This window comes from Apodemus sylvaticus, chromosome 6 (assembly GCF_947179515.1).
Source record: "Apodemus sylvaticus chromosome 6, mApoSyl1.1, whole genome shotgun sequence".
Taxonomy (NCBI): Eukaryota; Metazoa; Chordata; class Mammalia; order Rodentia; family Muridae; genus Apodemus; species Apodemus sylvaticus.
Window position 1 is genome coordinate 141,347,004 of NC_067477.1, and position 26,965 is coordinate 141,373,968.

At 43.0% G+C, this 26,965-nt stretch overlaps 1 protein-coding gene across 1 annotated transcript in view; it reads left to right on the top strand.

Annotated features, from left to right (window-relative positions):
• LOC127688023 (myoferlin-like) overlaps window positions 1-26,679 on the top strand; it is a 78,367-nt gene extending 51,688 nt beyond the window's left edge. Inside the window, 17 exon segments of the mRNA XM_052186767.1 lie at window positions 454-569; window positions 1,354-1,430; window positions 3,422-3,564; window positions 10,154-10,299; window positions 11,566-11,739; window positions 12,170-12,278; window positions 13,865-13,942; window positions 15,497-15,678; window positions 15,772-15,930; window positions 16,049-16,147; window positions 17,060-17,221; window positions 20,695-20,793; window positions 22,277-22,402; window positions 23,940-24,095; window positions 24,608-24,699; window positions 25,936-26,084; window positions 26,660-26,679. Coding sequence (XP_052042727.1) covers window positions 454-569; window positions 1,354-1,430; window positions 3,422-3,564; window positions 10,154-10,299; window positions 11,566-11,739; window positions 12,170-12,278; window positions 13,865-13,942; window positions 15,497-15,678; window positions 15,772-15,930; window positions 16,049-16,147; window positions 17,060-17,221; window positions 20,695-20,793; window positions 22,277-22,402; window positions 23,940-24,095; window positions 24,608-24,699; window positions 25,936-26,084; window positions 26,660-26,679 — 2,087 coding nt within the window.
• Window positions 26,680-26,965: the final 286 nt, after the last annotated feature.

Sequence of the window (26,965 nt, forward strand, 5' to 3'; positions counted from 1 at the left end):
AAATCTCAGAAGAAATTTCTTGAAGAGATTTCTTTTCAGTGGTGGGGATCAAGCTAAGGCCCTTATAAATGCTAGGAAAGAGCTCTCCCATAGAGGCATGCCCCTCAAACCCATCACAGGAATAAGAAAACACTGTTTCTGTAATGTGGAGGATACTTAACGATCATAGCTGATAACAAATACAGATGTCTAATATTTTTAATCTTAACATGCATAAATAGATGACTTCTTTGTTTTGTGATGATCTCATGATCTTATTAAGATCAAATTGTGAAACTGTTATAGAGCTTGGAGAGTCTCTCTTGAGTCACACCAGGATAGGAGGGCAGGACTAAGATGTGTGCAGAGCAGGAGATGTGGATTTGTGGACTTGCCTGGGGAACTGACTGGAATCACAATCCTGGCAGTACATCATCTTTAGAGTGTCCCTGTCCTTTTGCTCCTCTATGTTAGGCCATGATGTCATGAGGAAATGGCTGCTTCTCAATGACCCAGAAGACACCAGTTCAGGCGCAAAAGGTTACATGAAGGTCAGCATGTTTGTCCTGGGGACTGGAGACAAACCCCCTGTAAGTACCTCACCCTCTACCTTCTGTTCTTAAAAACGCAATTAAGCAGTGGGCTGTGAAATGGAACTCAGATTCCAAGCTGCGACTCCTATCCCTGATTTCTCCAATTCCAAGTTGTCGTTTGCTGATCACAGATTATCATTGCAGCTCGGATTCCTTCTTGGCGTGTCCTAGTATTCATGAGTCTTTCTTTTAGGGGGCAGGGGTGTTGAGTCAGAGTCTCATATAGCTCAAGCTGGCCTCAGATCTAGTTCTGTAGTTAAGGTTGGCTTTAAAACTTCTGATCTTCCTGCTTCCACTTGCTATGTGCTGTGCTGGGATTACAGGTGTGCATCACAGCACCCAGGAGTAAGTATTTAATTCAAGACATGATTTTGTGTGTGTGTGTGTGTGTGTGTGTAACTTCATTGTTTCATTAGAAAGACTTGAATTCATCTTCCATGCAAAGATTCATTATCTCATCACTTTCTTCCACATGATGGGTTAGTGATAGTTCCAGAAATCAGATGGCAAACTAGAAAAAGGAATGGGCCAGAGAGAAACCAGAACACAGGAGTACACATGCATCCTCAGTGCTGGTGCTCATGAGACTACAGGAGGGTACAGAAACACTAAAGCACTGATATTGTAGAGGTTCTAAGACTGAAAGAAAAGTCAGTGACTGAACCTTTAAGCGCCAAACATTAGAGGTCATAATGGAGGCAGTTCTGGATATCAATAGCTTGGCTTCTTTTAGAATTGCTTCTTCTTTATGTGTATGATTTTGACCACGTGTCTCTCATAGCCTGAGAAACGAGACTGTGACAATGACAGTGATGACATGGAGAGCAACTTGTTACTTCCAGCTGGCATTGCCCTCCGGTGGGTAACCTTCTTGCTGAAGATCTACCGAGCTTAGGACATCCCCCAGAGTATGTACTGCCTTAGTCATGCATTGGAGGGGGGGTTCATTAGTCTTTGGAATGGTACATGTTGAACTCATACTCTGAATACTGATGGATGCTCCTTCAATAAGGTTCCCTTCTGAAAGACCCACTGAATTAGACTACTCTGTGGGCAGAAAGAAAGGTTTATTGGGATCAGCCTGCAAAAGCTGTCTCTCAGGAGGCAGAGAAAAGAGAAAAATAGCAGAAAAACAAGCAGATATTATATGCAGCCATATAGTATCTTTGGGGTCTTTGAGCTGATATAGGCTGTACAGATTGACCCAGAACTTGATGCCCTTGCCATAGGGAAGTGATCTTTGAAGGCAGACTGTTGTGTGATTTATTTTGTATGCCTGGCCCTTTAAAAGATCCCCAGTGTCTGCTCAATTAGTCTCATAATACAATAGAGAAAGACATAGTTGTTGCCTCTTGGACTTCTGGGAAAAGAACAGAGGAGAATATGAAAAGTCAGTAGAGGCTGAGAGAGGTTGTGTAAGGGAAAGTAGGGTTGGAGTAGGCAAATGAGTAGGGTCCAGGTGAGAGAGTAGGGTTAGAGAAGAGGTGCTAGAAGAAAGAAGATTGAGTCAAGCTAAGGAAGAGTAGAAAAGGCATTGAGGAGAGTGAAAATAAGAGACTGCTGATCAAGGAGAAACTGAGCTGAGCTAGAGAAGATACAGTTAAAGATAAAGATACAGTTAAAGATAAAGATAGGAGACAGTTAGGAGAACCCACACAAAGTAGCAAAGCAAACAAACAAACAAACAAACAAATAAACAAAGGCAAGCCACGGGGACTAAGGGAGATTCCTGGTAAGCATCTTTGGGCCTCTGTTTACCCAGCAATGATCCTTCTGTTTACCTCACCAAAGTCCTTCTATTTAGGACCTTGTCACCAGCGCTGCCATTTTGGAGGTCCCAATTTGGACCTAACGGGGTCTCAGGGATCAAGCTCAGGTTGTAGGGCTTAGTGGCCAGTGCTTTACCCACTGAACCATCTCTCTGGCCCTACCTAAAGAAAGTGTAAAAATTTTTGTAACAAAAATACGCTTACTGTTGGACTATTAAATATACCCGAGCAGCTCCAGGAAAATGGCTCAGCAGGTAAAGGAGGCTTGCCTGCTTTTCAAGCTTGATCTGATTCCAATTCCCCAGGACCCATGTAAAAGCTGCAGGCTTGTGTCTCCAGTCCTAGAACCTCCTAAAGCTAGATGGGATACCAAGATAGGAGGCTACCCCTGAAGTTGGGTGGCCCAGCTAACCTGAAGTACATGGCAGAGTGGCAAACAAGAGACACCCTGCCTCAAAAACAAGATAGAAGTTGTCGATCAACACCTAACATTGTCCTCTGACTTCTATGTTCATGTTGTGGCATGCATGTGCCCTCACACACAAAACATGTATACACACATATGCACATACATAGTAAAAATATCTTAAGAAGTGTTGAGCAAAGTATAGTCTCAGCAAGTGTTTGTCCCTACTGTCGTATGAGCCACGTTTGCTGAGAGGTCTGACCCTTTTAAGCAAATGAGTTACAAGGATTCCATTTATAAGCAGCAAGCTGACAGCCCAGCATCCTTCCCGCCTCCTCTGCCTGGCTCTGGGGAACAGGACTCTTCCCCAAGTTCCCCAGGTGGCAGGCCACTCGTGCTTCAGGTTTTTCTTCTTCCCCAGGAACCCATCTGTCCTTTCAAAGATTCTAGAATGTTCCCATTCCATCTTTCTCTTGGGAATGTCTTCCATAAATGACATTCAACTTCACATTCTTCTTCCCCCCCCCCCCCCCCATGTCACTCTCTCACAAGACAAAGAACATTTTTGCGGCTAGTTCTTACCACCACAAAGAACAGTTCTTCTTCAATCTCTTTTGATGCATTGCGGGAATTTTAAATGGTGTTGAATGAGTTTCGCTGTTTTAAGAGAGTAGATTTCATGTCTTCTGTGTGGTCCGTTCCTTTGCAGTGGATGATGCCTTCTCACAAACAGTGAAGGAAATATTTGGTAGCACTGCAGATAAAAAGAATCTCGTGGATCATTTTGTGGAAGTCTCCTTTGCTGGGAAAAAGGTTCGTATGTGGTCTAAATGTGTGCATCTCTTAGAACAGTCATTTCTTGTTGGTGAATTCTTAGTGATCTTTGGTAAATGGCCCCTGGTCAGTGAACCACTCTGCCGAGACACTGGTTATCTAAATCTGGATATGCCAGGCTTCTCCACAACCTTATTTTAGAGTAAAAAGCATACAGGACTCAATTTTTTTTAAAAAAAAATCTGTCTTTTGGAGTTTAGTGAGACCAACACTGGACTGTCATAGTTATTTCTCGGGTTCAACCATTCCCTTAATCTTGGGTGACATCCCAAGATTTCACCAGTCAGCCATTAATCATTTCTAGCCTTCATTCTGCTGCTGAGGTAAAAACATCTGACCAAAGGCACCGTAGTGGAGGAAAAGGTTTATTTCAGCTCACAGGTTTCAGCCCATCACTGAGGATAGTCACATGGGGATGTAAGCAAGAACTCAAATGAGAAAGCACACAGGAACACAGCTTACTGGAGCAGTGTCCGCCTGGTTCCCAGGCTCACGCTTAGCTAGCTTTCCTACACAGCCCAGGATCTCCTGCTTAGGGAATGGTGCTGTCCACAGTGGGCTACATCCTTCTATATCAACTAATAATCAAGACAGTCCTCCACAGACATCCTCATGTGCCAGTTAGAGCTAGATAATTCCTCAAAGGAGACCAGTGGTTCTCCTCCTTCATAATGCTGTGACCCTTTAATACAGTTTCTCAGGTTGTGGTGAGCCCCATAAATTTATTTTGGGGTTCCATAAAATTATTTTTTTATTATTTTACTATTTATTTTTTTATTATTTATATTATTTTATTATTTATTATAACTTTAATCATTATTTAATTATTAGAGAGCAGAGCAGAAAAGCCCATCTCAGACTTCTGGAAAAATCAGAAAGACCCTTGGTGTAGGGGAGACCACATCCATCACAGAGATGGTCCAACATGGAGCTTTTATCCCATAGAATGGTATGCCCTGGACGGTTACAGGAACCTCAGCATCTTCTTTGTGTTTGAGCTATTTAGTTACTAAAGCAGGAATCCATACATAGCACCCATGTGACCACATGTGATTTCCTAGGAGGGTTGTTGTAGACACAGTGGGAGCCCCTGTCCCTGGGATAAGATGAAGTCTGATTTGAACTGTAGACTTAACTCCACAGTCAGCCTCAGCCCTTGACTGCCTCTGAGTTTCACTTTCCTAAGCTGTGAATGTGAGTGCTAATGATCTCACAGGGGCTTTGAGTTGGTTAATTAGTTTCAGAAGTCATCTGCTTCATGTCCTGGGAATGTGGAAAGGAGCACATGGACAGTGATAGTTCTCGCAGAGCCTAGAAGACATAGACTGTCTTAATCTGTCTTCTGTTGCTGGAACAAAATATCCAAGGCTGAGTAATTTGTAGAGTAGAAGTTTATTTGGTTTTGAGGCTGGAAAGTCCACAAACACAGCATAGATATCTGCCCAGAATCTGGTAAGGACCCTCCACTTCATGGAGCCATGGCAGAAGGACCCGTGACATGAGAGGGTAAATGGGCCAGTTGAAATCTCTCTACTAATACCATCATGAGATCCCCACTCTTGTGACCTACCTCCTCACTTTCAATTTCCTTCCCAAAGGTCCTACTTCCAAATCCTATGCACGTAGGAATTTCACTTTGGGTGCACAATGAAATTATCACATAGTAAATGAGCAAATGAGAACCGAACGGTTTTAGTCAGTGCTGAGAACTACACAGAAAACAAAGTGACAGCAAGTGAGAGATGTGTGTCTATGTATTAATCTGTGTGTGCTTGAATATGCACATGTGTGTATGTCTGAATGTGTTTATGGGGATATGTGTATGTGAAGTTATCAACTGGGATGCCTTGGATGAAGTAACGTTGGAGCAGAGGGTGGGTGTTTAATGACCCCAAAGCCCGGGATTTCCAAGCAGGAAGAGGAGCAGATGAAGAGGCCATGATGGAAGCCTCCTTCCAGGGCGGGGAAGCCTCTGTGGCTGGAGGAGAGAGAGCCAGGAGGAAAGTGAGACACGAGGTCAGCAGGGGTGAGTTGGGAGGGCTTTACACGCAGAGAGAGACAGAGAGCTCTGAACTTCCTCCTAAGTGGACTTGGAGGGCTCACAGTAGAGTGGTGCCAGGAGTAATCTGGAAGCTGGTCAATTAACAACCATAAGATGCTTATCAAAGAGTATACAATAAATGTTCAGTTACCTCAGTTCCTGTTATGGTCACCTGTTAGATGATTAGCAAGTGGAGACAGATAAAAACAACCTTTATCTGGGCTGGAGAGATGGCTCAGTGGGTAAGAGCTCTGTCTACTCTTCCAGAGGTCCTGAGTTCTATTCCTGGCAACCACATGGTGGCTCACAACCATCTATAATTGGATCCGATGCCCTCTTCTGGTGTGTGGGCGACAGGAAGCTCATACAACATTAAATAAATAATTCTTTTTTAAAAAAAAAACCTTTAGTGGACAGGAGAAGCAAAGGCCAAGGTTAAATTCAAACCCATGTCATATTTAACATATTTATTGTCAGGAAAAAGAAAGATTAGGTTTGATGTACATGCACTGTGTGCACAACGTCCCGGTTCAGTCCTGGTCACAGAGAGAAGCGGAGGAGTCGGGAGAGTGGGAGACAGAGAGGAATAGACGGGAAGGAGGAGGAGAGAGGAGAGAGAAGAGGGGCAGAGAGGAAAGGGAAGGACGAAGGAAAGGGAAGGGGAGGAGAAGGAAAAGAAAGAAGGAAAAAGGGACTGAAGAATGAGTGGAGGGAGGCTTTATAGGTTACTAAGTGTGTAACTCAAAGGTAGACCCCTGAAGTCATAATCATGCATGTGTGTGCATGTGCATGAACACACACACACACACATTAGCAGTTAGAACTGTGACTACGTACTTTCTTGTGTGTGTGATCTTTGCAGGTGTGCACCAACATAATTGAGAGAAATGCAAACCCCGAATGGAATCAAGTTATCAATCTTCAGATCAAGGTTTGACTTTCTTTTCTTTCATAACAACTAAGAATATGGGGGGTGGAGGAAGAGCTCTTTGAGAGGCACTGGGAGGGGAGCAACATTCTGGATGTAAATAAATAGAATAATTAATTGATAAAAATAAAATTTAAAAAGTAATACAAAAATAACTTGAAGAACATTGGCTCCACTAGTTAGCAAATTAATGGAGAAATAATTACCGCTTTCTGTTTCTCTTTAACAGTTTCCCTCCATGTGTGAAAAAATAAAACTAACAGTATATGACTGGTGAGTTGCAAGTGTGTTGGATTCAGCATTTACGAGTTAAACATCTGGCTACCAAGAGCATCACTTCAGCACCTTTTAGTGATTTTGCAATTCTACAAGAAAGCTAAACCTGGAAGTGGGCAGCAGAGGGTTCTTTAAACATAAAAACAGTAAGGCAATGACAATAATAATAGAAAAGGCTTTTCAGAAAGGTTTTAGAAATCTTGGTTCAGTTGTTCATAAACAAAATAAAGAAGGTAGTCACCTGAAAATGCTCAAAGATAAGAAATTAAGAATCTTATTTCCATTAGGCTGTCCAAATAGGCCAGAAATAGAGTAAACCAATTTTTAGGAAGAATCATCAAGATGTCTAAAAACAACTCTTTGTTATTATTAAAAAGGAAAATTGAAAAAGTTGCTTACCTGAAGTGGGGAGAAAAAATTATCAAGTTAGGCATGGTAGCACACGCCTGTGATCCTGGCACATAGAAGGCTGAAGGGAATTGTGAGTTCTAGGCTATCCTGGCTACATAGTGAGACTAAGGCTCAAGAAAAGAAGGGAAAGTAGAGGGAGGAAGGAGGAGGAAGGGGGGATTTATTGAAGAATTCTTATTAGATCAACCTCTCAGGAACCAATTGGTCACCGTAACCATTCATAGGAAGTTCTTGTTGGATGGAGTGTTCAAATGACAGCCCTCAGCCCTCTGAGGAAGAGGCAGAGGAACACATGTCATCCTCATCTCCATGGTAACACTGAGGGGCAGGGACTGTTCTCAGCCTCAGCCTACAGTGAGGACATTGAGGCTCAGAGGGGCCAAGGTAGCTTGCCCACAAGCACTTGATGATTACAGGCCCAGCCAGGCTCACATACTGTGAGGTAACCCCACATTGCACATTGCTTTGGTCAAATGCATCTGACTTTCATGTTAAGACAAGCTAGGTGGAGGAGAGACTCTTGTTTAGTGGCCATGTCATAACTGAGAGCTGCAGCTGAGATCTGAGGACAAAATGTCCCCTTCTTTGTTTTTTTGGGTTTTTTTTTTGTTGTTGTTGTTTGTTTGTTTGTTTTTGTTTTTTTGTTTTTTTGTTTTTTTCAAGACAGGGTTTCTCTGTATAACCCTGGCTGTCCTGGAACTCACTCTGTAGACCAGGCTGGCCTTGAACTCAGAAATCCACCTGCCTCTGCCTCCCAGAGTGCTGGGATTACAGGTGTGCGCCATCACCGCCCGGCTTAAATGTCCCCTTCTTTAATGTAAAAATTTCAAGACATTGTGGATCCCCAGGTCATATGCTGCAAGAGATTCCAGGGCCTGAGGGACCCTTGAGAGTATAGATTTAGCCCTAGTTTAATGGCTTTGGTAGAGTCTATTGACTCTAGAACTGGGTGACTGAGCTATACCAGCATCACCTGTGGTCTCTATGAATGTGGGCGTCCCTGCCCTTTGCTGCTCCCTTCAAAGCATGGGCATAGATAAGGACACACAAAGAGTCCCAGCTTCCTTGGGGGATCCTTGGGCCCAGATCTGTGATTGCATATACTGAAGGGCATTGAAAAACAAAGGGAAGGCTAAGAATTCTAAACCTATCTGATGAGTCAGAAAACATTCAAACCTGTGCTTATGATTGACTAACTCTATCTAATATTTCTCTAACAAATTACCTCGAATGGTTACTTCCTATAAAATATTATGCTATGATATTTCCCTCAAACAATGAGGCTTAGGCTTCAGAGAGTGTATGCCATTACATCGTTAATGAATAAAAGGAATAAAACAGATCAATGTTCGTAGTACATTCCCAACCTGAGGCCTCTCTAGGATGGAAAGGTACTCATTCATATTTGCACTTATACTGAATATTGGCAAAAATATTTCCCACAATGTAGGTAACATTTAAGCTTTAGTCATGAAGATGTGCTCTGAGAAACAAAACCTGTCATATACTAGGTGATCAATGCACATTTCAATTTAATTAATTGATAGATCTTTAGATACAGCCCATTATACTTAAGCCACTTTAAACGCCATAAAATTGCCGTATAAATGGTAATATATAGCTAACTATTTTACACAATATAATTCCGGTCGTATAACTAGTCTGTTCCTTTTTGTCAATGATGTCAATAGTAGTTATTTGAAAATCCTTTGACTTTTCAGCTAACCTTAATTTCATGACATCAGAACGCATGGTCTGACTGAATCAGGGTTTCTAGAGTGACTAGAGTGGCATAAGACTTGCAGGTGTAGTGATAAAATTGAGAGTTTACATGTAAAACATTTCTGATAAAATTGAAGAAATATATACAAAAATGTGTTAAAATTGAAGAACTTTTTGGAAAATAATGTTAAAAAAAAACTTAGACAATTTTATTTTTACTAAGTGACCAAGGACATACAAAAAAATGGGATGAAAGGGTAAATTTTCTTTAGGTATATTCCTGGTAAAAATGAAGAAATACATAGAAAAAAGTGTGAAAATTGCAGATTTACAAAGGGATACCTCTGAATGGATAGACTTAAAAATATTTCTAAATTAAATAAAGAGGAAATTAGAAAATTTTGATAAAATTGGAGATTTACATGGAAAATAATCCTAATAAAATTGAGGTGCTGTAAGGGAACCTCAAGTAAGCTCCATTTTGAGGTATGTTGACCACAGTGTCACTGCCCATAGTAAAAAGGAGCAGACATATGAGCAGTGGGAGCAGTGGTGGTTGTTAACAGTTTTTCTACAGATAATCAGGTCAAATGAACTTACCATTTGAAACTATCCAAAGGAAAAGTAACATTGATTTGTTCCTCTAAGATGTGATAATACGTGAGCAGAGCAGGATTGATACATCACTGTCCAAACCGATGTTGAATTGGTTGGGATTATGCTATACAGAATGGCATTTATTGAGTGATAACTATGTATCAACCACACAGTTGTGTGTCTTTTAACTTGTCCTCTCAGATCACAAGTGTGTTTAGAAACTATTAAAGGGCTAGGGATGTAGGTGAATGGCAGAGTGCTTACCTGGTAGTCACAGAGCCCTAATGAGCAGAAAGGCTAGGCAAGATACTGGGGCCCATAAGTGGATTTTTGTTTGAGAAATTGAGAAATGTTCAGATTTTGGACTATTTGGACACACATACACACACACACACATTTGTGGCATTATGGCATCCCCAAAATTTCAGCATGGCATACTTAGTGTTTTCAGATTGGGGTGTTCAACCCTGTGACAGTCACAATAGCAGAGAACATCTGTGAGCAGAGAGAGGAGCTATGTTCTTTCCTAGCAAGTTATTTTTTGCTGATCACACAGATGTATCTCTTTTGGGTAACTGGTCTCAAACTCTGTTGCAGGCTGGGAGTATGGAATCACCATTCCTCCTGATAATAAGCCCAAATCCTGGGTCGCAGCAGCGAAGATGTATGACACTCACAGGCGGCGGAGACTGGTCCGAAAACGCAAGAAAGATTTGACATAGACGGATTCTATTACTGCAAGGGTAAGAGGGGCGGGGGGAGGGAGCTGGACCTGGTGCTCTGCCTGCCACACTGCGCAGAGATTTGCCTTAGGTCCTATCTCCAGGAAGTAACAGAGATGACCTTGGAACCCAGGTTAGACTGATTCTCAACAGGAACTCTTCCTATTGCTCTAAAGGCTCAATTCTTATTGGAGCTATGAAATTTTACTTAGAAGTTAACTTCCAGAGAACAAAAATAGAGCGACATCATTTTGGTGTCCCCCATATCATGTTACTAGGACAGCTGTGGTAGAATCAATGAATCTTAAACACTACATTGTCTCATCCTGATTGGATGAGACTTTCTAGACTTGCTTTCCTTTCTCCTTATACATGAGCACCAACATGACTCTAGAAGAACACAGGGCCCCCAGTCGGAAACCCCAGTTCCACCCATGAGCCTGGCCGGGACTTCAACCATATTCTCTAGCTTGCTTCATTCTCAGTCACACAAAATATGTCATCATCACTATCCAGACTATCACAAAGGAAGATAGGAGATCACATGAAATGTGTACTTTATGTTTATTTGAAGTGGGAAAAATTAAAGACCATACATGAATAGCAACACTACACAAAGCTCTTGTTTCTAGATTAATCAATAGTCGTCAGTATTATTTTCCATTTATTCCATCTGGTTAACTTGTAAGATACTTAGATAAATTTTTGGCCAGTCACATGTCAAATACATGAAGGCAAAAGTCACACTACCTTTTTGTCCAGTTATACCTCAGCCTTTAGGACAATCTGTCGTAAAACAGAGCATGCGCATAGAAATCATATTTAACTTAAAAGTAATGTACTCAGTGATTAGCTATCACAGAAACAATATACTCTGAGCTATCACATCATTGCTAATAACAGCAGGTATTTAGCATAAGCAGAATATTTAAATCTTAGAAGATGTTATCATTTTACCCATATGTAAAATGCAGATGGTAATTCTTTCCAAAAAATGTCACAATCATGTGTTCTCAAAAGCAATCTGACAAAGAGTCCACTCTCAGTCACACCTGGGTCTGAATGGTCACAGCAGTTGCCTGATGCCTCTCTGTATTTCTGTAGTCCCGCAGTTCTGCCCAGTCAGAGATCCCCTCTAGTTTCTTTGCTGTATCCCTGGCTTCTCACCAAGAACTTGACAGAGAGTGGATTTTTGGGGACTAAATATGTGTCCATTGACCAAGTGGTCTACTTTATCAATATGAGGAGGATTATTATGCATCATTAAATGTTGTACTTCTATTTTAGGCCAGGGAAGAACTTGAAGATCGGGAGGGCTGGGAATATGCTTCGCTAATCGGCTGGAAATTCCACTGGAAACAGCGCAGTTCTGACACCTTTCGACGCAGGCGCTGGCGGAGAAAAGTGGCTCCTTCTGAGACACACGGTGCGGCTGCCACCTTTAAACTTGAAGGTGCCCTTGTAAGTAACCAGAAGCTGAAGTGTGATTGATAGTGGTGTAAAGGAAGTGTGAGTGAGGTAGAAAGCACAGCCAAGCCCAGAGAGGCTCCGGAACCCCAGTGCCTTCACAGCTGCAAAGAAGTTGGGGGAAAGGTATACAGCCTGAGTGTCCAGTGACTCCCATCTTAGGAAGAAACCACACGAGAGAGGTCCTCAGAACAGCAGTGTAGACACATCTCTTTCTCCCAGCATTTTTCTAGTATATCTGCCAGGGCCCTGGTTTCAGGAAGCATCTAGTAATTTTGCAGGAACGGATGGCTTGGTTGATTACGAAGATGATATGATGGTGATTGGTGATGATGTTGGTGGTGATGATGATGATGGTGATGATGATGATGATGATGATGATGATGCTAATGGCAACAATGACAAAGACTTCCTCCTGCTTTAGGGAGCAGACACCACAGAGGACAGAGACGAGAAGAGCCTGGAGAAACAGAAGCACAGCGCCACCACTGTATTTGGAGCAAACACGCCCATTGTTTCCTGTAATTTTGACAGTAAGTTTTAAGCACGGCTGTGAACTCTGCGTCTGTCACTTTTATCTCTAGAAAACTCTTCAAACCTTCAAATGTTATATAATACAGCTACATAGACGAAAGGTAACTTCCTATTTCTTCACTTCATGAAGAGTATTCGTAAAATGCATTTTAAAAAACTATATCATATTTGGGATGAAGAATGACCAAATTACTGGTCTTAATTTCTATTTATAATATACTCATTGTGGCTAGAAAATGATAAATTATTATTTGAATTATGGGCAAAGGGTTAAAATTTTAAGGAAGATCTGATCTCAATGTCAGCCTTCAAGAATTCCAAGATGTTATTAATAGTGGCATATGTTTACCTAGGACTTAAAATGTACTAGATATTCAAGCATTCACAGTTCTGAAATTCATGAAGTCAGTCACAATACTTTATTACCCCTCAAATAGTGTGTATCTATGTATCTGTGTATCCGTGTATACATGCATATATGTTCTGTGTACATACATGTGATACAGTGTACGTCAGTGTATGCATTAGTAAGAAGAGTTTGGACATTTTTAAAGTCAGAGAAAGTCTGAGCAGATAACTATCCCAGATATAAATCTCACATGGCACTGAGACCTCACTCAGTGACTGCTAGAGATCAGGCTCATCTGAAAGTCTGTGATGAACAGCTGTGCACTAAACCCAGGAAGGCCACAATGGGACTAATGTCCCTCTGATTGCCAGGCTGGCATCAGGATTGTTCTAGCAGTTATTTATTTGGTTTCATTTTCTCTTTGGAGGTGGAGTTTCTATGTGTAATCCAGGCTGCCTTGATTTCTTGCATGCTGGGATTATAGGTGTGCAAGCACCACAGTTGGAATATAGTAGTTAAAGTACACCCCCATTACACTCATCTGCCTCCCATCTGTATAAAATCTACTTTATGACTCCCTGCCAAGCCCACTTTTAAATCATCTAACAGACAGACAGGCATGCATGCATGCATGCATGCATTCATGTGTTGATGCTTAATTTATATTTTAGGCACAGTAACAAATAAAGCATGGCAACTAATGATAAATATTGAAGGTATTAAAATGCACTACCATAAAGTGTCCGGTACCATTGTCCTTGTGCTTTCGGCCTTTATTAAAATAAATCAGAGTTACTTAACACAAGCACTGCAGTGCTATTTACATCAGTCAGCTTGTGAACTGCGAGAAGGAACTGCCGAGTGACTCCCAGGCAGGCAGTGAAGGATACACCGGACAAACTCATGATCCATGTCCCGAGTGAGGGGCAGCTGGGTGCTAGAAGACTGGTCACGCTGTAGCGCTTACAATATGAAACTTGTGCATCATGTATGTCTGGACTGTGCTGTTTGATGTTTGTGACCTGAGACTGATTACAAGCAACTGAAACTGGAGAACAAAGCCACGGATGTGGGGACTGTTGTCCTTTTATATGAGAGCACGGTGTGGGGATCATGTGTGCTCTCTGCCATGGGGAAATGGGCCGATTGGCCGGTGTGTCTGCAACATGCATCATCCCCAAAGAGCTGAGAAAAATCCAATTAACAGTTTCCTGTTTCTCATCACCTTCCCTTCAGGAGTCTACATCTACCACCTGCGCTGTTACATTTATCAAGACAGGAACCTCATGGCTTTGGACAAAGACAGCTTTTCAGGTGAAGGGGAAATCCCTAATACTCTCTAACACAACAGGCTAGCTTGAATCTACCCCACACCAACTGGTAATTTGTTTTGTTTTCATTTCTTACAATAAAACCCTTTCCATATAAAGACGACTTTGGTATGCTTGAAGAAAACCACCTAGCCATTACTAGAGGAATTACCAATTGTTTTAAGAACTGTTGCTAGGTGCTAGAGATAGCCAGGATACACACGGCCCTAAAACACTAATCATCACTGGTTGAGTGACAAAGTGCCCTGAAGAGTAGCTTCTGGCCTCCCTTTGTGTGCATGTGGAGGCTTTTTGCCTCCTCTGCTGCCTCCCCCCACCTTCTCCCTAACCCCTCTCCTGGCTATATTTCTAGCACTATGTAACTCTGAGGCTCAACTCTGGTCCTCACATTGGTAGTTCACATGTGTTTCTGGCTATGCTCTGTTGGTGTGAATAGAATAGAGGCTATACTGGACTATTTAGGGACATTCCACTGTGAGACCTGCAAGCCAGTAACACTTCCCTGGTTCTTCTGTGGAAACAGCTCTTAAAGCCCTTATCTGACAATATCATGCACAGTGTCCGTTCTGATCCATGTCCCAAGCACTCCTCTTGCCCAAGTCTTTGTGAATTATTTTCTTTGCTAATAATAACAGGCCAGATTGTCTAGATCTGGTCTAAAAATTAGATCAAGATTATCCTATTTTGTAGAACAAAACTTCAAAATGTTTTTGAGGACATTTTCAAATAGTATCCACCAGGGGGCACTCTCTCACTGTAGATCCAATCAGAATTCTTAGAAAAAGTCTTCACTGAGGATTTATACATAAAGCTCTAACCATGTTTCTCCCAGTTGGATACAAGATTTATCAGTGGGAAAAAAAATAAAAAATAAAAAACTACTGTTTTCATGTTACAAGCTGTACATCCTCAGAGCAACTAAGCCTTTCTGATTTACTTACCACTATAGTCTTGAAACCTGACACTCAAAAATAAACATTCTGTATAGATAACATTAGAATCAAAAACATAGAATAAACGTTATCAAAACAGAAACAAAAACATAAAAATAACTGGTGTTTATTGGTGACATTGACAATAGGCCCTGTTCTAGGCAGCTCCCCATCTTCACGTCATCCCATTTTCTATCCAATAGGAAAACAGATATTACTTTCATGGCAAAGAGGGAGGAACCAAAGCTTAGGAAGATTGAATCATTTTCTTCCAAGATCATGGGGGCACAGCACATCAGATGTGTTGCCTGGTTGCAAAGATTGCATTCTAGATGATGTATGTGAAAGTTTGTGGATGAACCTTGTTGAGGAGAAGTGCGCTCCAGAGAGGCAATCCTTTGCACACTGTCAGGGCCTCCCGTTAGGCGTTTCTCACCAGGATGCCGTCCTCTGTGGTGTCCTGCTTTCTGAACTCCTTGTCTTCAAGGGATGGTGAGAGCACAGGACCACTATATCCAGAAGAAAACACTTTGGTTGAAATGAGCTGTTGTAAGAATCCGACTTCTCTGAGACTCTATGTTAATTTTTTTTTTTTCTGTCTCTAGATCCATACGCTCATGTCTCCTTCCTCCATCGAAGCAAAACCACTGAGGTCATCCACTCCACAGTAAATCCCACCTGGGACCAAACCATTATATTTGATGAGGTTGAAATCTTTGGGGAGCCCCAAACAGTTCTCCAGAACCCACCCAAAGTTATCATAGAACTGTTTGATAACGACCAAGTGGTAGGTAATCTGGAAGTTTAAGGTGACTTGGGGACATGACAGTAGTGTGCAGAGCTGTGTGATCAGGAATGTGAGTGTGGTCTCCTTCTCTAGGGCAAAGATGAATTTTTAGGTCAAAGCATTTGCTCTCCACTGGTGAAACTGAACTCAGAAACCGATATCACACTGAAGCTTCTCTGGCATCCCGTTATGAATGGAGACAAGGCCTATGGGGACATCCTGGTCATGGCAGAGCTGATTCTGAGGAACAAGGCATCGCATTGTTCTTACTCATGGATTCCTTGAGGAGCTGCTTAGAGCGTCTCTGTCATTCCCGGCACTCTTTGGCTTAATGAACGGGAAGTGCTGACTGCCTGCGTTTATTTCACAGGATGGCTCCAACCTTCCCATCCTCCCCTCTCAGAGAGCACCAAACTTGTACATGGTCCCTCAGGGGATCAGACCTGTGGTTCAGCTCACTGCCATTGAGGTATGTGTTCTCTCCTAGTTCTATTTGACCAAACCAAAGGGTGTGGCTAAAAGCAAGGGCCATTAATGTAGGGCATTCATCATGCTGAGTGCTTTCTTGCTGTTTCTAACTTCCTATAAAATCTGCTCCTCCCCCTCCGCCCATAGAAATAGTCATAGAAAATGGAAATCTTAACAAAGCAACAAGAAACAGATTTCTGAGATTTCTTTTGGGGTGAAATTCGCCAGAGGAAAAAAAGATAACCCAAGGGAAAGTGCTGTATGAACAAGGAGAAGGTCTGCAAAGGAGGCAGGGGTGGGGGTTGGGGAGGGAAGCATCTGGAAATTAGAGACTTGGGAGATAATTAGGGCAACACAGGCTGGTGTTGATAACCTTGTGGCTAGATAGATGGGATGCTGATAAGGAAGCATTGTTATCCTCTGTCTTGCTGGATGTTCCTGAAAACAGACCCAGGTAGCTTCAAACAGCCTCTCCAGTTTGGAATGCTTGAAGGTCACTTACCATGCAAGAGGTTTACACTTGGTCCTCCAAATTGCCTCACAGTAGATCACATGAGTCCTGTTCGCAGATGATATCTAGAGGTGCTGACTGACTCATCAGCACTGACAGCTGTGCTGCTTTGTCTTTAGCTATCTGACAAAAGGGAAGGGCCAGAACTGCTTTCTCTGTGTGTCCACGGGCACCTGAAGATAATATGCACTGGTATTTTAGACAAATGTGCATCCCTCCATACTAAAGACTGTACTGTGCACTGTGTAACGTGATTGTGATTGGATCTTTCCATATGTGTATGTTTGTGCATGTGTGTGTACAAATGTGTGCATGCGTTTGTATTCATGTGTATGTGTGTGTGTGTATGTGTGTGTGTAATGTGTCAGGTTTACTTCCCTTCTCTTTAACTTGTTTCCCCAGATCCTAGCTTGGGGCTTAAGAAATATGAAAAACTACCAGATGGCTTCCATCACATCATCCAGTCTTGTGGTGGGGTATGGAGGAGAGAGAGTAGAATCGGTGGTGATCAAAAGCCTGAAGAAGACACCCAACTTCCCAAGTCCTGTTCTCTTCATGAAAGTGGTACAGTATCTAGACTGTGCACGAGCCCACGTGGAAAACCCACGTATAAGGGTGGAAAAACCCAGCCTTACAGTAAACATGTCAGAGACTTCTCCCTCCTTAGAAAAAGCTACAAACAGCCCCAGGGACAGGGAAGTATCTATGAGCAGTGCTTGCTGTCGTTCCTTTTCCATGGGAGATGATGAGCAATTGGCCATGAAGGGATCCTCCTGGGCTAACCCTGAAACTTAAAGTCAGCAACTTGTCTTGGATGCTCTTTAAATATGGCCCATTCTCTTCCCTAAATCAGTTCTTTATAACTGAAAGTAAGCATGAAGAAACAGACTAAATATCTGAATTTAAAATTATTGAGGCTGTCGAAAGTTTTTTTTTTTTTCAATTCCTCTCTCCAAAATTGCACTTAAACTGTGATTACTTAACCCTAATCTTGATTTGGAAAAGAGTTAACAAAACGTATTGATGCATCTCTTTCTCTCTGCCTCCTCTGGCACTTCTGTTGCAACAAGGGTCAGTCTAGACAGAAGTACCAAGGACCTGAAGAAGCTGGGTGGCTCTCCATACAGCAGCCACAAAAGTGCTGTATGGAAAGATTAGGATTTCAGAAAAGGACACTGTGCTCTCAAGCTAGCCCAGAGGGCTAGCTTACCATTGTCCCAGCAGAAAACTCAAACTCCAACAAATTCCTAGGCAGTCCCTGCCACTAGGAGGGGTAAATCCTCCAAGCAGAAATCCAAGTGGAAGGATTTGGCTAGTGAGAAACCTGACTTCTTTGTATTAGAAGAGTCATTTCCTACCAGTATTTAAGTGGCATTCTTACATAGGCATGGGGGAAACACAGGAACGTTGCTAACATGATGACCTTCAGCCTTGCGCACCTTGTAACAGGAGAGTTCTTGAAGGGATAGAATGAGGTCGTATTGGGGGCATGCTTTTGTGGCTACGTGTAATGAGAGGTTGGGGGTGGGAAGATGAACCTTCACAAACCCTCCTGAGCACCCACTGTGTTAGCTGATCATAGTCTAGTCCTACCGCACTCAAAGCCAAGCCATTCATGTGTTTTCAGAGAAGAAATCTAAGATATACTCAATGATAAGATGATCTTAACTAAAGTAATTAGGCAATTTGTATAAATGTTGATAATAAGTGTGCAGGAAAATAATGTTTCTTACTCTCTCTCTAAACCTAATGTTCAAGGGATCTTAAACTAAACATCCACGTGACTCATATATATGATGTATCCTGCCTCTTACCTCATATGCCTAGTTTTCAGAAAAGGTAACTATTGTATTGATGCTTGCACATCTAAGATTCATGGGGTGAGGGATGCTGCTTGGGAATAGAGAGCTTATCTCTGCATGTGCAAGGTCCTTGGTTCAATTTTCAATACATGTATTTTCTGCCTATAATTGGAATGCAACATTTTTCCTAACTCCAGGAATGTATTGATGCAAAGGACTTTGAATTCGTTATAACTGTGTGTGCACACATGCACACAAATACACACACTTGTATGCATGAATATAAATGTAAAGACATATACAAAGTTATACATGTATTTAATTATACACATAAATCTACAAATACTTGTCCTCATGTACAAATGAGAAACAACCTTTTTCGTTTTTAATTATTTCATTTGTATGAGTGTGTATATACTTGAGGGCATGTGCACATATGTGCAGGGAGTTGTGGTGTCTAGAAGAGGGCATCAGATTCCCTGTAGTTGACATGCAAGCAGTTGTGTGTGTGCTGGGAGTTGACCTCTGATGGTCTGCAAGAGCAACAATTGCTCTCAATGTCTGAGCCATCTCTCCAGCCTGAAACAGCCTCTCTTACTGCTTGTTGCTCTCCATCCTACAGAACAGGAGGGTTATAAGAGGTGATGCTTATTTTTTGAGCGCATCACTTTCTAAGGCAGATTAGAAAAAGCAGTAATGTGAGTCTCATCCAGATATGACCTTGTTATAAATCAGAGTGGAGGTTGGGTGTGGTACCTCGCACCTGTAATCATAGCCCTTTCGAGGCTGAGGCAGGAGGATGATTAGTTTGAGGTCAGCTTTAATTATATATCAAGATCCTGTGCAGAAAGGGAGGAAAGAAGGAAGGAAGGAAGGAAGGAAGGAAGGAAGGAAGGAAGGAAGGAAGGAAGGAAGGAAGGAAGGAAGGGAAAGAAAGAAAGAAAGAAAGAAAGAAAGAAAGAAAGAAAGAGAGAGAGAGAGAGAGAGAGAGAGAGAGAGAGAGAGAGAGAGGAAGAAAGAGAGGAAGAGAGAAAGAAAGAGGAAGAGAGAAAGAAAGAAAAAGGAAGGAAACAAGCAGGACAAAAAGTGAGAAAGGGGAAAAGGGAAGGAGAGAAATAGGGAAGGAGAAAATGTGAGGAACTAAGCAGGCACTGGCCTATGACTGCCTCATTTATTATCTCTTCTTCCGAACCAAGAACACTCATTAAAACAAGAGATTCAAGGCTCTGGCTGTAACTGAAATCACCTGGGGCATTTGTTTGAATATAATGAATACCTAGTTTTCAGCCCACACTAACTGAATCAGAATCTGAGTGATGGGGTGAGAGCCACTAGTGTACATGAACCACAACCCACCACCACCTTTGTTTCCTACTTTCAAGGTCTCAGGGTTCTTTCTCTTCGTGATCTTATCTGAATCAATTCGATGTGGCAGATGGAGGCAGTTGTCACTAGATGAAGTAACTGAGGGCTAGAGTCCTAGAACAACTTGCCCAAGGCAGCGTGGCTTATAACATAAGGACTGGAACTAGAACCAGCTCACCCAACGCTTAAGGGAGATTTGTACTGTTGCTAGAAGAGCTAAGGACATGGGATCAAAGCAAGCATATGTTAGAAATGTCATTCTGATTGACTTAAGGATGCAAACTTTAACAGTAAAGAAATGAAAAGAGACAAATAAATAGAGCACGAGGTCTAGGAAAAGCATCTAATACAGATGTGGGTGTTGAAGCAAAGACGGCTCACCAGGGGCTGGGAAGATGGTGCAGTGGGTGAAGTGCTTGCTCACAGTCTCAGGGACTTGAGTTCTAGCTCCAGAATTCATGTGAAAGATGCTGAGCATCGTGGCAGAAGTGGAGACAGAAGGATGACTGCATTTGCAGGCCAGCAAGTCTAGCCAAATAGTGAGGCCCAGGCATCAAGGGACCCTGTTCACAGGAGGTGAACAGCAGTCACGCTATGTCACCTGAGGTTGTTCTCTGGCCTCCACATGTACTCCTACATATGTGTTCTCCTCTACACACAGGCATCTACACGCACACACATACCACATCCATGTCATTGGTTGAGTTGAAGTGTGGATGTGTTGTCCACTGTGCATGTAAACAGAGACAGATAATCTCAGAACCATAGGTAGCCTTCCCTTTCTCATCTGCTCCATAGCAATTTTTCTGTAAGAAATCAGAAATCCAGACTGTCAATAAATATTTTTTTTTCATTTGGACGTGGCTTTAGGAGGAAGAAATCGTTGACTGGTGGAGTAAATTTTATGCTTCCTCTGGAGAGCATGAAAAATGTGGACAGTATATTCAGAAAAGCTATTCCAAACTCAAGGTACTTGGACCTGTGCTCTTATGAGTGGGGAAAAACCAGTTCCAGCATGCCTTAGAACCTAGGTTTCCAAGCCTCATGGTGGGTACTGATGGAGAGGGGCCAAGAGTGCTTCTGCTTTCCTGGAGAGCCTGCCTGCAACAGGCTTGGCTTTGCCAAGCACCAGGGATTGAGGAAAGTTGCTGAGTTATGGTTGCGTGACTGCCACTTTGGGAATTGGGGGCATCTGGCAGAAGGCTAGGCATGGGTTAGTCCCATACTAATTAGGCCAACAATTATCCAGAGTTGCTTGGCTCAGAGAGACCCAGAAGTCACTGTGTCCTTTGCAGAAAAAAAAAAAAGCCAAGACACTTCATTTTGTCTTCCAAACAGTGATCAGTTTTGCTAAAATAAAAGATGATTCTGTTACATGTATGCCTTGTCACCTCACGGCCGTGGGGCACACATGTGCAGGAGGACGCTGCGGAGCCGGCCAGGGATGACTATCTGGACTATTCTCTTCATGGTCTGAGCTGTCCAGTTCTTTATTCAGTTGCTCTGTCAGCTGCAAATCCAAAGTAGTCAGGGCTAGGTAGAGGAGAAAAATGACATTAAATGAGAAACATCTATTTATTAAAATTATTCCTCTATCAAAGAAGGATCTCTATACCCTTGCTTATTGATGGCATTATGTATTTGTTTAGTGTAAGGAAAGCCAGCATGTTAGCGATCACGTGGAAAAAGGATGAGACTGGGGTGAGGGGACAGACTTACTGTCCTTCCTCTTCTTCCTTCCATCTTTCTCTCTTGTCCAACTTTTCTTTTAAAACCATATAATTTATATGCCGTAAGCTGATCCTCCCAGATGTGGTGTTGTACAGATCTGTGTAAAGCAGCACCCACAGCAAGGGGAAGATCATTTTCACACACAGGAAGCTCCTCTGTGCTCCTGTCAAGCCAACTCTGCATGAACTGCACCCCTAGGGTGCACAGCGGATCTGATAGCTACCATGATAGGCTGACTTCACCTGTTTATGTGCTCCAGATAACCGGACTCAAACCATACTCATTCTGTATTTGGATCCTTTGGTCCCAAAGGAGTCTTGTTGTTGTGGGTATCACAAGTTTGTTTACTCTTGCTGAATCCTATTGGATCAGACTGGGTTGGAAGTGTGTCATGCTCACACCTTATCTCCCCTCCCCCTCCCCTTCTTTTCTCTCTCTTTTCCACGGTTGTTGACTCATTCTTCCAACACTGGAACTTCTTGAGCCACATGGACGTGCTCTTGTTTCTCTGGTAAATTCCTAAAAACACCATTTCTGGATCCTAGGATAGTTGGGTATTTAAGTCCCTAAAGGAAGTGTGCCAGTTTTTCCAAGTGGCTGTTCTATGCTGTACCCATGAGGGTCCCAGGAGTTCTGTCCATCCTTTTTGTACTCAGGCCTGTTGCCTGGAGACTCTACTTCTGTCTTAAAGAGAAACTGAGAGTCTGCTGATGGTTTTCAGATCTATGACTGTGAACTGGAGGATGTAGCTGACTTTGAAGGCCTGACAGATTTCTCAGATACCTTCAAGTTGTACAGAGGCAAGTCCGATGAGAATGAAGATCCATCTGTGGTAGGACAGTTTAAAGTGAGTAAAGTGTGAGTGTGTGTGTGTGTGTGGGGGGTGTACATGCACTAGTGCTTTGGGTGTCTTGTTGAAAAATCCATCTTCTTTTCTTCTGTTGATCTCGGATGAAAGGCAGTTGATGTCTGCAGCTGGACATGTCCTCTGCTCTCTGCAAGAAGGACAATGCCCTAGGGGAGCCATGGTATTGCTGTTCCCTGCTTGGGCTGGCCGGACTCAAATCCTCCCAGATCAAATCTTCCCAAGACCTCCTTTCTCCTCTGTTCTTCTGCCCCCTGAGGTTTTAACAGGATCACTGAGGCAAATTCCCAATTCAAGGTCTTAGCCACCTTTCTGCTCCTCACCATAACCAAATTCATCCTCCCTCTGAATGGCTTAAACACACCTCTTGCATGTCACAGCTCAGGTCTCAACTCCTATCAAAGCTGAGCTGTCCTTTCACAAGCCATGGGTCCCTCCCCACACACGGAAGAGCCACTCCCAAGTCCTAAACACACTTTGAAAGTCTTGGGCTAGCCTGCCCTTCCTTCCCTGGGTGCCCTTCCTTTCCTCTCTGTATCTGACAAAGCCCTGCTCATGCCCTAAGACATCTCAGATGTCAGTGTTTGTCAAGAGTGCCCTGGTTGCTTTAGGCAGCATGACTCACCCATGCTCTGGGCTCCCACAGGCCTGCGTTCACCCCCTGTCAGGTTTGATTGCTGTTTCTCCTCCCAAGCACAGTTGGCAGGGCCTGGGCATCTAATACTGCCTCTTCCTAATCCTTTGCCAATAGCAGACATGGCTAATGCATCAGGGAATTACACCCATCACAGGGTCTCAAATCCTCCCCATCCCAGCCTCCCACTAAACCCACAATAGGGTACAGAGTAAAGCTAATCTAGCATCTTGTGCCAACATTCTGTTTCTTGATTTTGGGGTGCTCCACACTCAGTATTCAGTGGGTGCTTGCTTCATGACATGTTCCTGAATGCAGCTGGCCAGAATAAATGCCCAAACATCCTAATCCCAATTTCGATACCTTTCCCTGTACTTAAGCTGGTTTCAAAATAAGAGTATGCAGTCTTTTTAGCTGAGATCTGAAACAGAGCATCCATTTTCTTGGGAGTGGGGCCCAGGCAGGTAGGGAGACACCAGAGTGAAATCACCTCAGGATTTATTCCTGTCTCCAAAATAATCTCAACTCTTTACCTTGTCTTGCCACCACATCCCACAATGCTGACCACTCACCTCCATTTCCTACCTAGATTATCGCCAGCTTCCTGTTGCAACATCTTCTGAAATGATGGCTATAGACTGCTGGCATGTCCCCTACTGGAATCCCACAAGAGCCAATACATATAATGTCAAAAACGCTTGACATCACCCAACTGTGTGGGATAGAGGGTGCTCTGTACACTCTGAAAAGGGGCATATTTCCCAAGCTGCCTCTAGTAATCAGTACATGTCTCTCTCCCTCTCCCTCCCTCTCTCTCTTTCTCTCTCTCTCTCTCTCTCTCTCTCTCTCTCTCTCTCTCTCTCTCTCTCTCTCTCTCTCTCTCTCGGCTCCTTCTGAATCTACCCCTTGCTGGATGACCCCAGTGTGCCTGTCCCTCCCAGGCAGTTTCGGGAACTGCCTGACAGTGTCCCACAGGAATGCACGGTTAGGATTTACATTGTTCAAGGCTTACAGTTCCAGCCCCAGGACAACCATGGCCTGGTAAGAGTTTGGGTGTGGGACCTTCTCCTGAAGCAGGATAATTACAGTCATCAGCCATGGTAATTGTCACCTTCTTTCTTTCTGGGCTTCTGTTATCTCCAAGGAGAAAGATACTCTATCAAAACAATGTGAACAGAAGGATTGTCCCCATGGGGATTTACTCAAGGGCTTTGGCTGGGGTTGGGGGCGGTGCTTAGGGTTCCCTAGTTCATCCTTCTCGTGTTGCTGATGTGACCCAGAACAAGATTTGCTCCAGTCACAGGGCCAGTATGAGCAGAGTCAAGTCAACCCTACCTCCACCCCATCCTACCTTTTCACCCACACGGATGCTTTGAAGGCATGCTGGCCCACTGCCACCCAAAGGAGAACCTTGCACTGAGCTCATCTTAGGCCCTCAGGTCTCCCAGCGGCCGCCTTTGTCATCACTTGGAGTATAGAAGCAAGCCTATCCCTGAAATTGACTTCAGTTTGCACCCTGATGATATAACATCTCGCCTGTCTTGTCTCCACAGTGCGATCCTTACATAAAAATAACCTTGGGCAAAAAAGTAATCGAAGACTGAGATCACTACATTCCCAACACTCTCAACCCAGTGTTTGGCAGGTAAATGCACAGTTCAAAATATTCTTTCTTCATGAAATGTGCCCTGCTCTGTTTGAAGTCCTAACGCCAGGAATGCATACAGATACCTTCGTCAGAGAAATAGGTAGAAGGACTGGGAGGGCCCAGGAGGACAAAAGTCACAAGATGGGTTTCTCTGAGTGGAGATCTGTTCCAAGCCCTTGGGGGTGGAAACCAGGCCCCAGGGTGCATGGAGTTTGTGGAGGGGCTCAGCTGCTATAAAATCCTGTTTTCATGGCCAGGAGATAATTCAGATAAGGTGAGGTGGGGTGGAGGTAGGGACGACCTGACTGGAGGTAGGGCTTACTGGACTGTTAGAGTTCTCTCCTTTTGATGTTTCACTGAGGGAGGATGCCAAGCAACAAAACAAATATACCGTCTTATTGGTCTTTAATGTCCCCAGGAGCCTTGACACATTCTTGTTCTCTCCATGGTCACAGCCTTGTTTCTGGTCTAGACTATGTATTGTATATTTTTAAAAAGTTTTTATTCATGCCACTTGTGAACGTGTGCGTGTGTGTGTGTGTGTGTGTGTGTGTGTGTGTGTGTGTGTGTATGTGTGTGTGTGTGTGTGCACATATACATATATGCACACTGGTGCATGTAGAAGCCAGTGTGGCAGTGAACACCCATGTGCATGTGGCGGTCAGAGACAACTTAGTTCTCTCCTTCTACTGTGTGGGTCCCAGGGATTGATCTCAGGTCGTCAGGCTTGACCGCAGGAGCCTTTACCCATGTGTGGGTAATGGTATGTAAATCTTATCAGAGCCATTTCTAGTTCCCAACGTGATCACCAAGTAAAGCCAGCATTATTCAGCCGAGAGCACCTTCCATATTTAATGACACTATTTGCTGACCATGCAGAGTGAGGTCCTCTCACTCCTGTCAGGAGAGGTCCTCTCTCTCCTGAGCCATTTTGTAGAAGACATGTTAAAATCTCACGGAGCTCTGATGGCAACAGAAACTGAGGCCCCAAAAGAGTGTGTGCCTAACACCCTTCTGACCACAGGCTGTGGCCATGATTCCTCGTTTTTGTTGAGGAGGGAACCAGACACAAAAAAATAGACATGCTTTGCCTAAAGCCAAAGCAATATGTGTGTCTTACACCTCTCTGGGAGGCAAAAAGGGTAAGCATGTCCCTCCCCAGTTAGATGGGTGTGCTGGCACACATGTGTATTTGTGTGGAATCTTGTGCACTGTAGTGTCTGTCATCCACAGTTCTGGAGTAAACACCTGGCGAGATCAGCTGAGACTCACGCAGTTGCTTCAAAATGTAGCCAGATTCAAAGGCTTCCCACCACCAGTGCTTTCTGAAGATGGAAGCAGAATCCAATGCGGAGGACGGGACTACCATCTGGATGAGTTTGGTGAGCGCAGAGCTGTGGGTTGTACCCACAATATAATATCTCTATCTGGAGATTCAAAGGGAAATGATGCAGAGTGTACTTTTTTCCTAGGAGAGAGATCTGAGACCAGAGGGGATTGTGTTTTTCAGTGCTACTATGGTGCTTGCTGATGTAAGGGATGAGCCTTCAAATCTCAGGGGCTTGTTCCCCTGAGTGCGTAGGGCAATGGTCCATCTAAGCACATCATGGAGAGGGTGCAGTTCTCCTAACATTACATTAAATGACTTCTTAAAACAACATCATCTTTTACTCCAAAAATAGCAAAATATTTAATATGTCAGTTATAAACTTGCAAAAAAATGTGAACAACAACTTGAAAATCTTAAGATCCTTTTTAAATAGCATTCTTTTTGTAAGGATAAGTTTGTCTGAATTATCCCAGTTTGTTTTTGTTTTTGTTTTTACTATCTTAAAGCTATAGTAAAATACAGCAGGTCCCTTAGCATTCATAATTCTCACTAATGCAACTAATTGACCAACTAAAAGAAAAATTTCATTCCACCTAACTGACTAATAACTAATATTTATTTCCATAGTTGGAATGTTAAAGATCTAGAATCTAATAATGCTGTTTACTTCTCAGCAAATACAGGTGAGACAGAAGTGGGCTTTGTCCCAACGTTTGGACCTTGTTATTTGAACCTTTATGGAAGTCCCAGAGAGTACACAGGATTTCCAAATCCCTATGATGAGCTGAATACAGGAAAGGTTGATTTATCATTTGGGGCTGTGATTAATGGACACTGGTGAATGGGATCCCTTCTTATAAAAGTAATAAGTATCTCATGGGAGAGGCATTTACATTCTTCACTCCTAATGCAGACCTGCCACTCAGATGATAA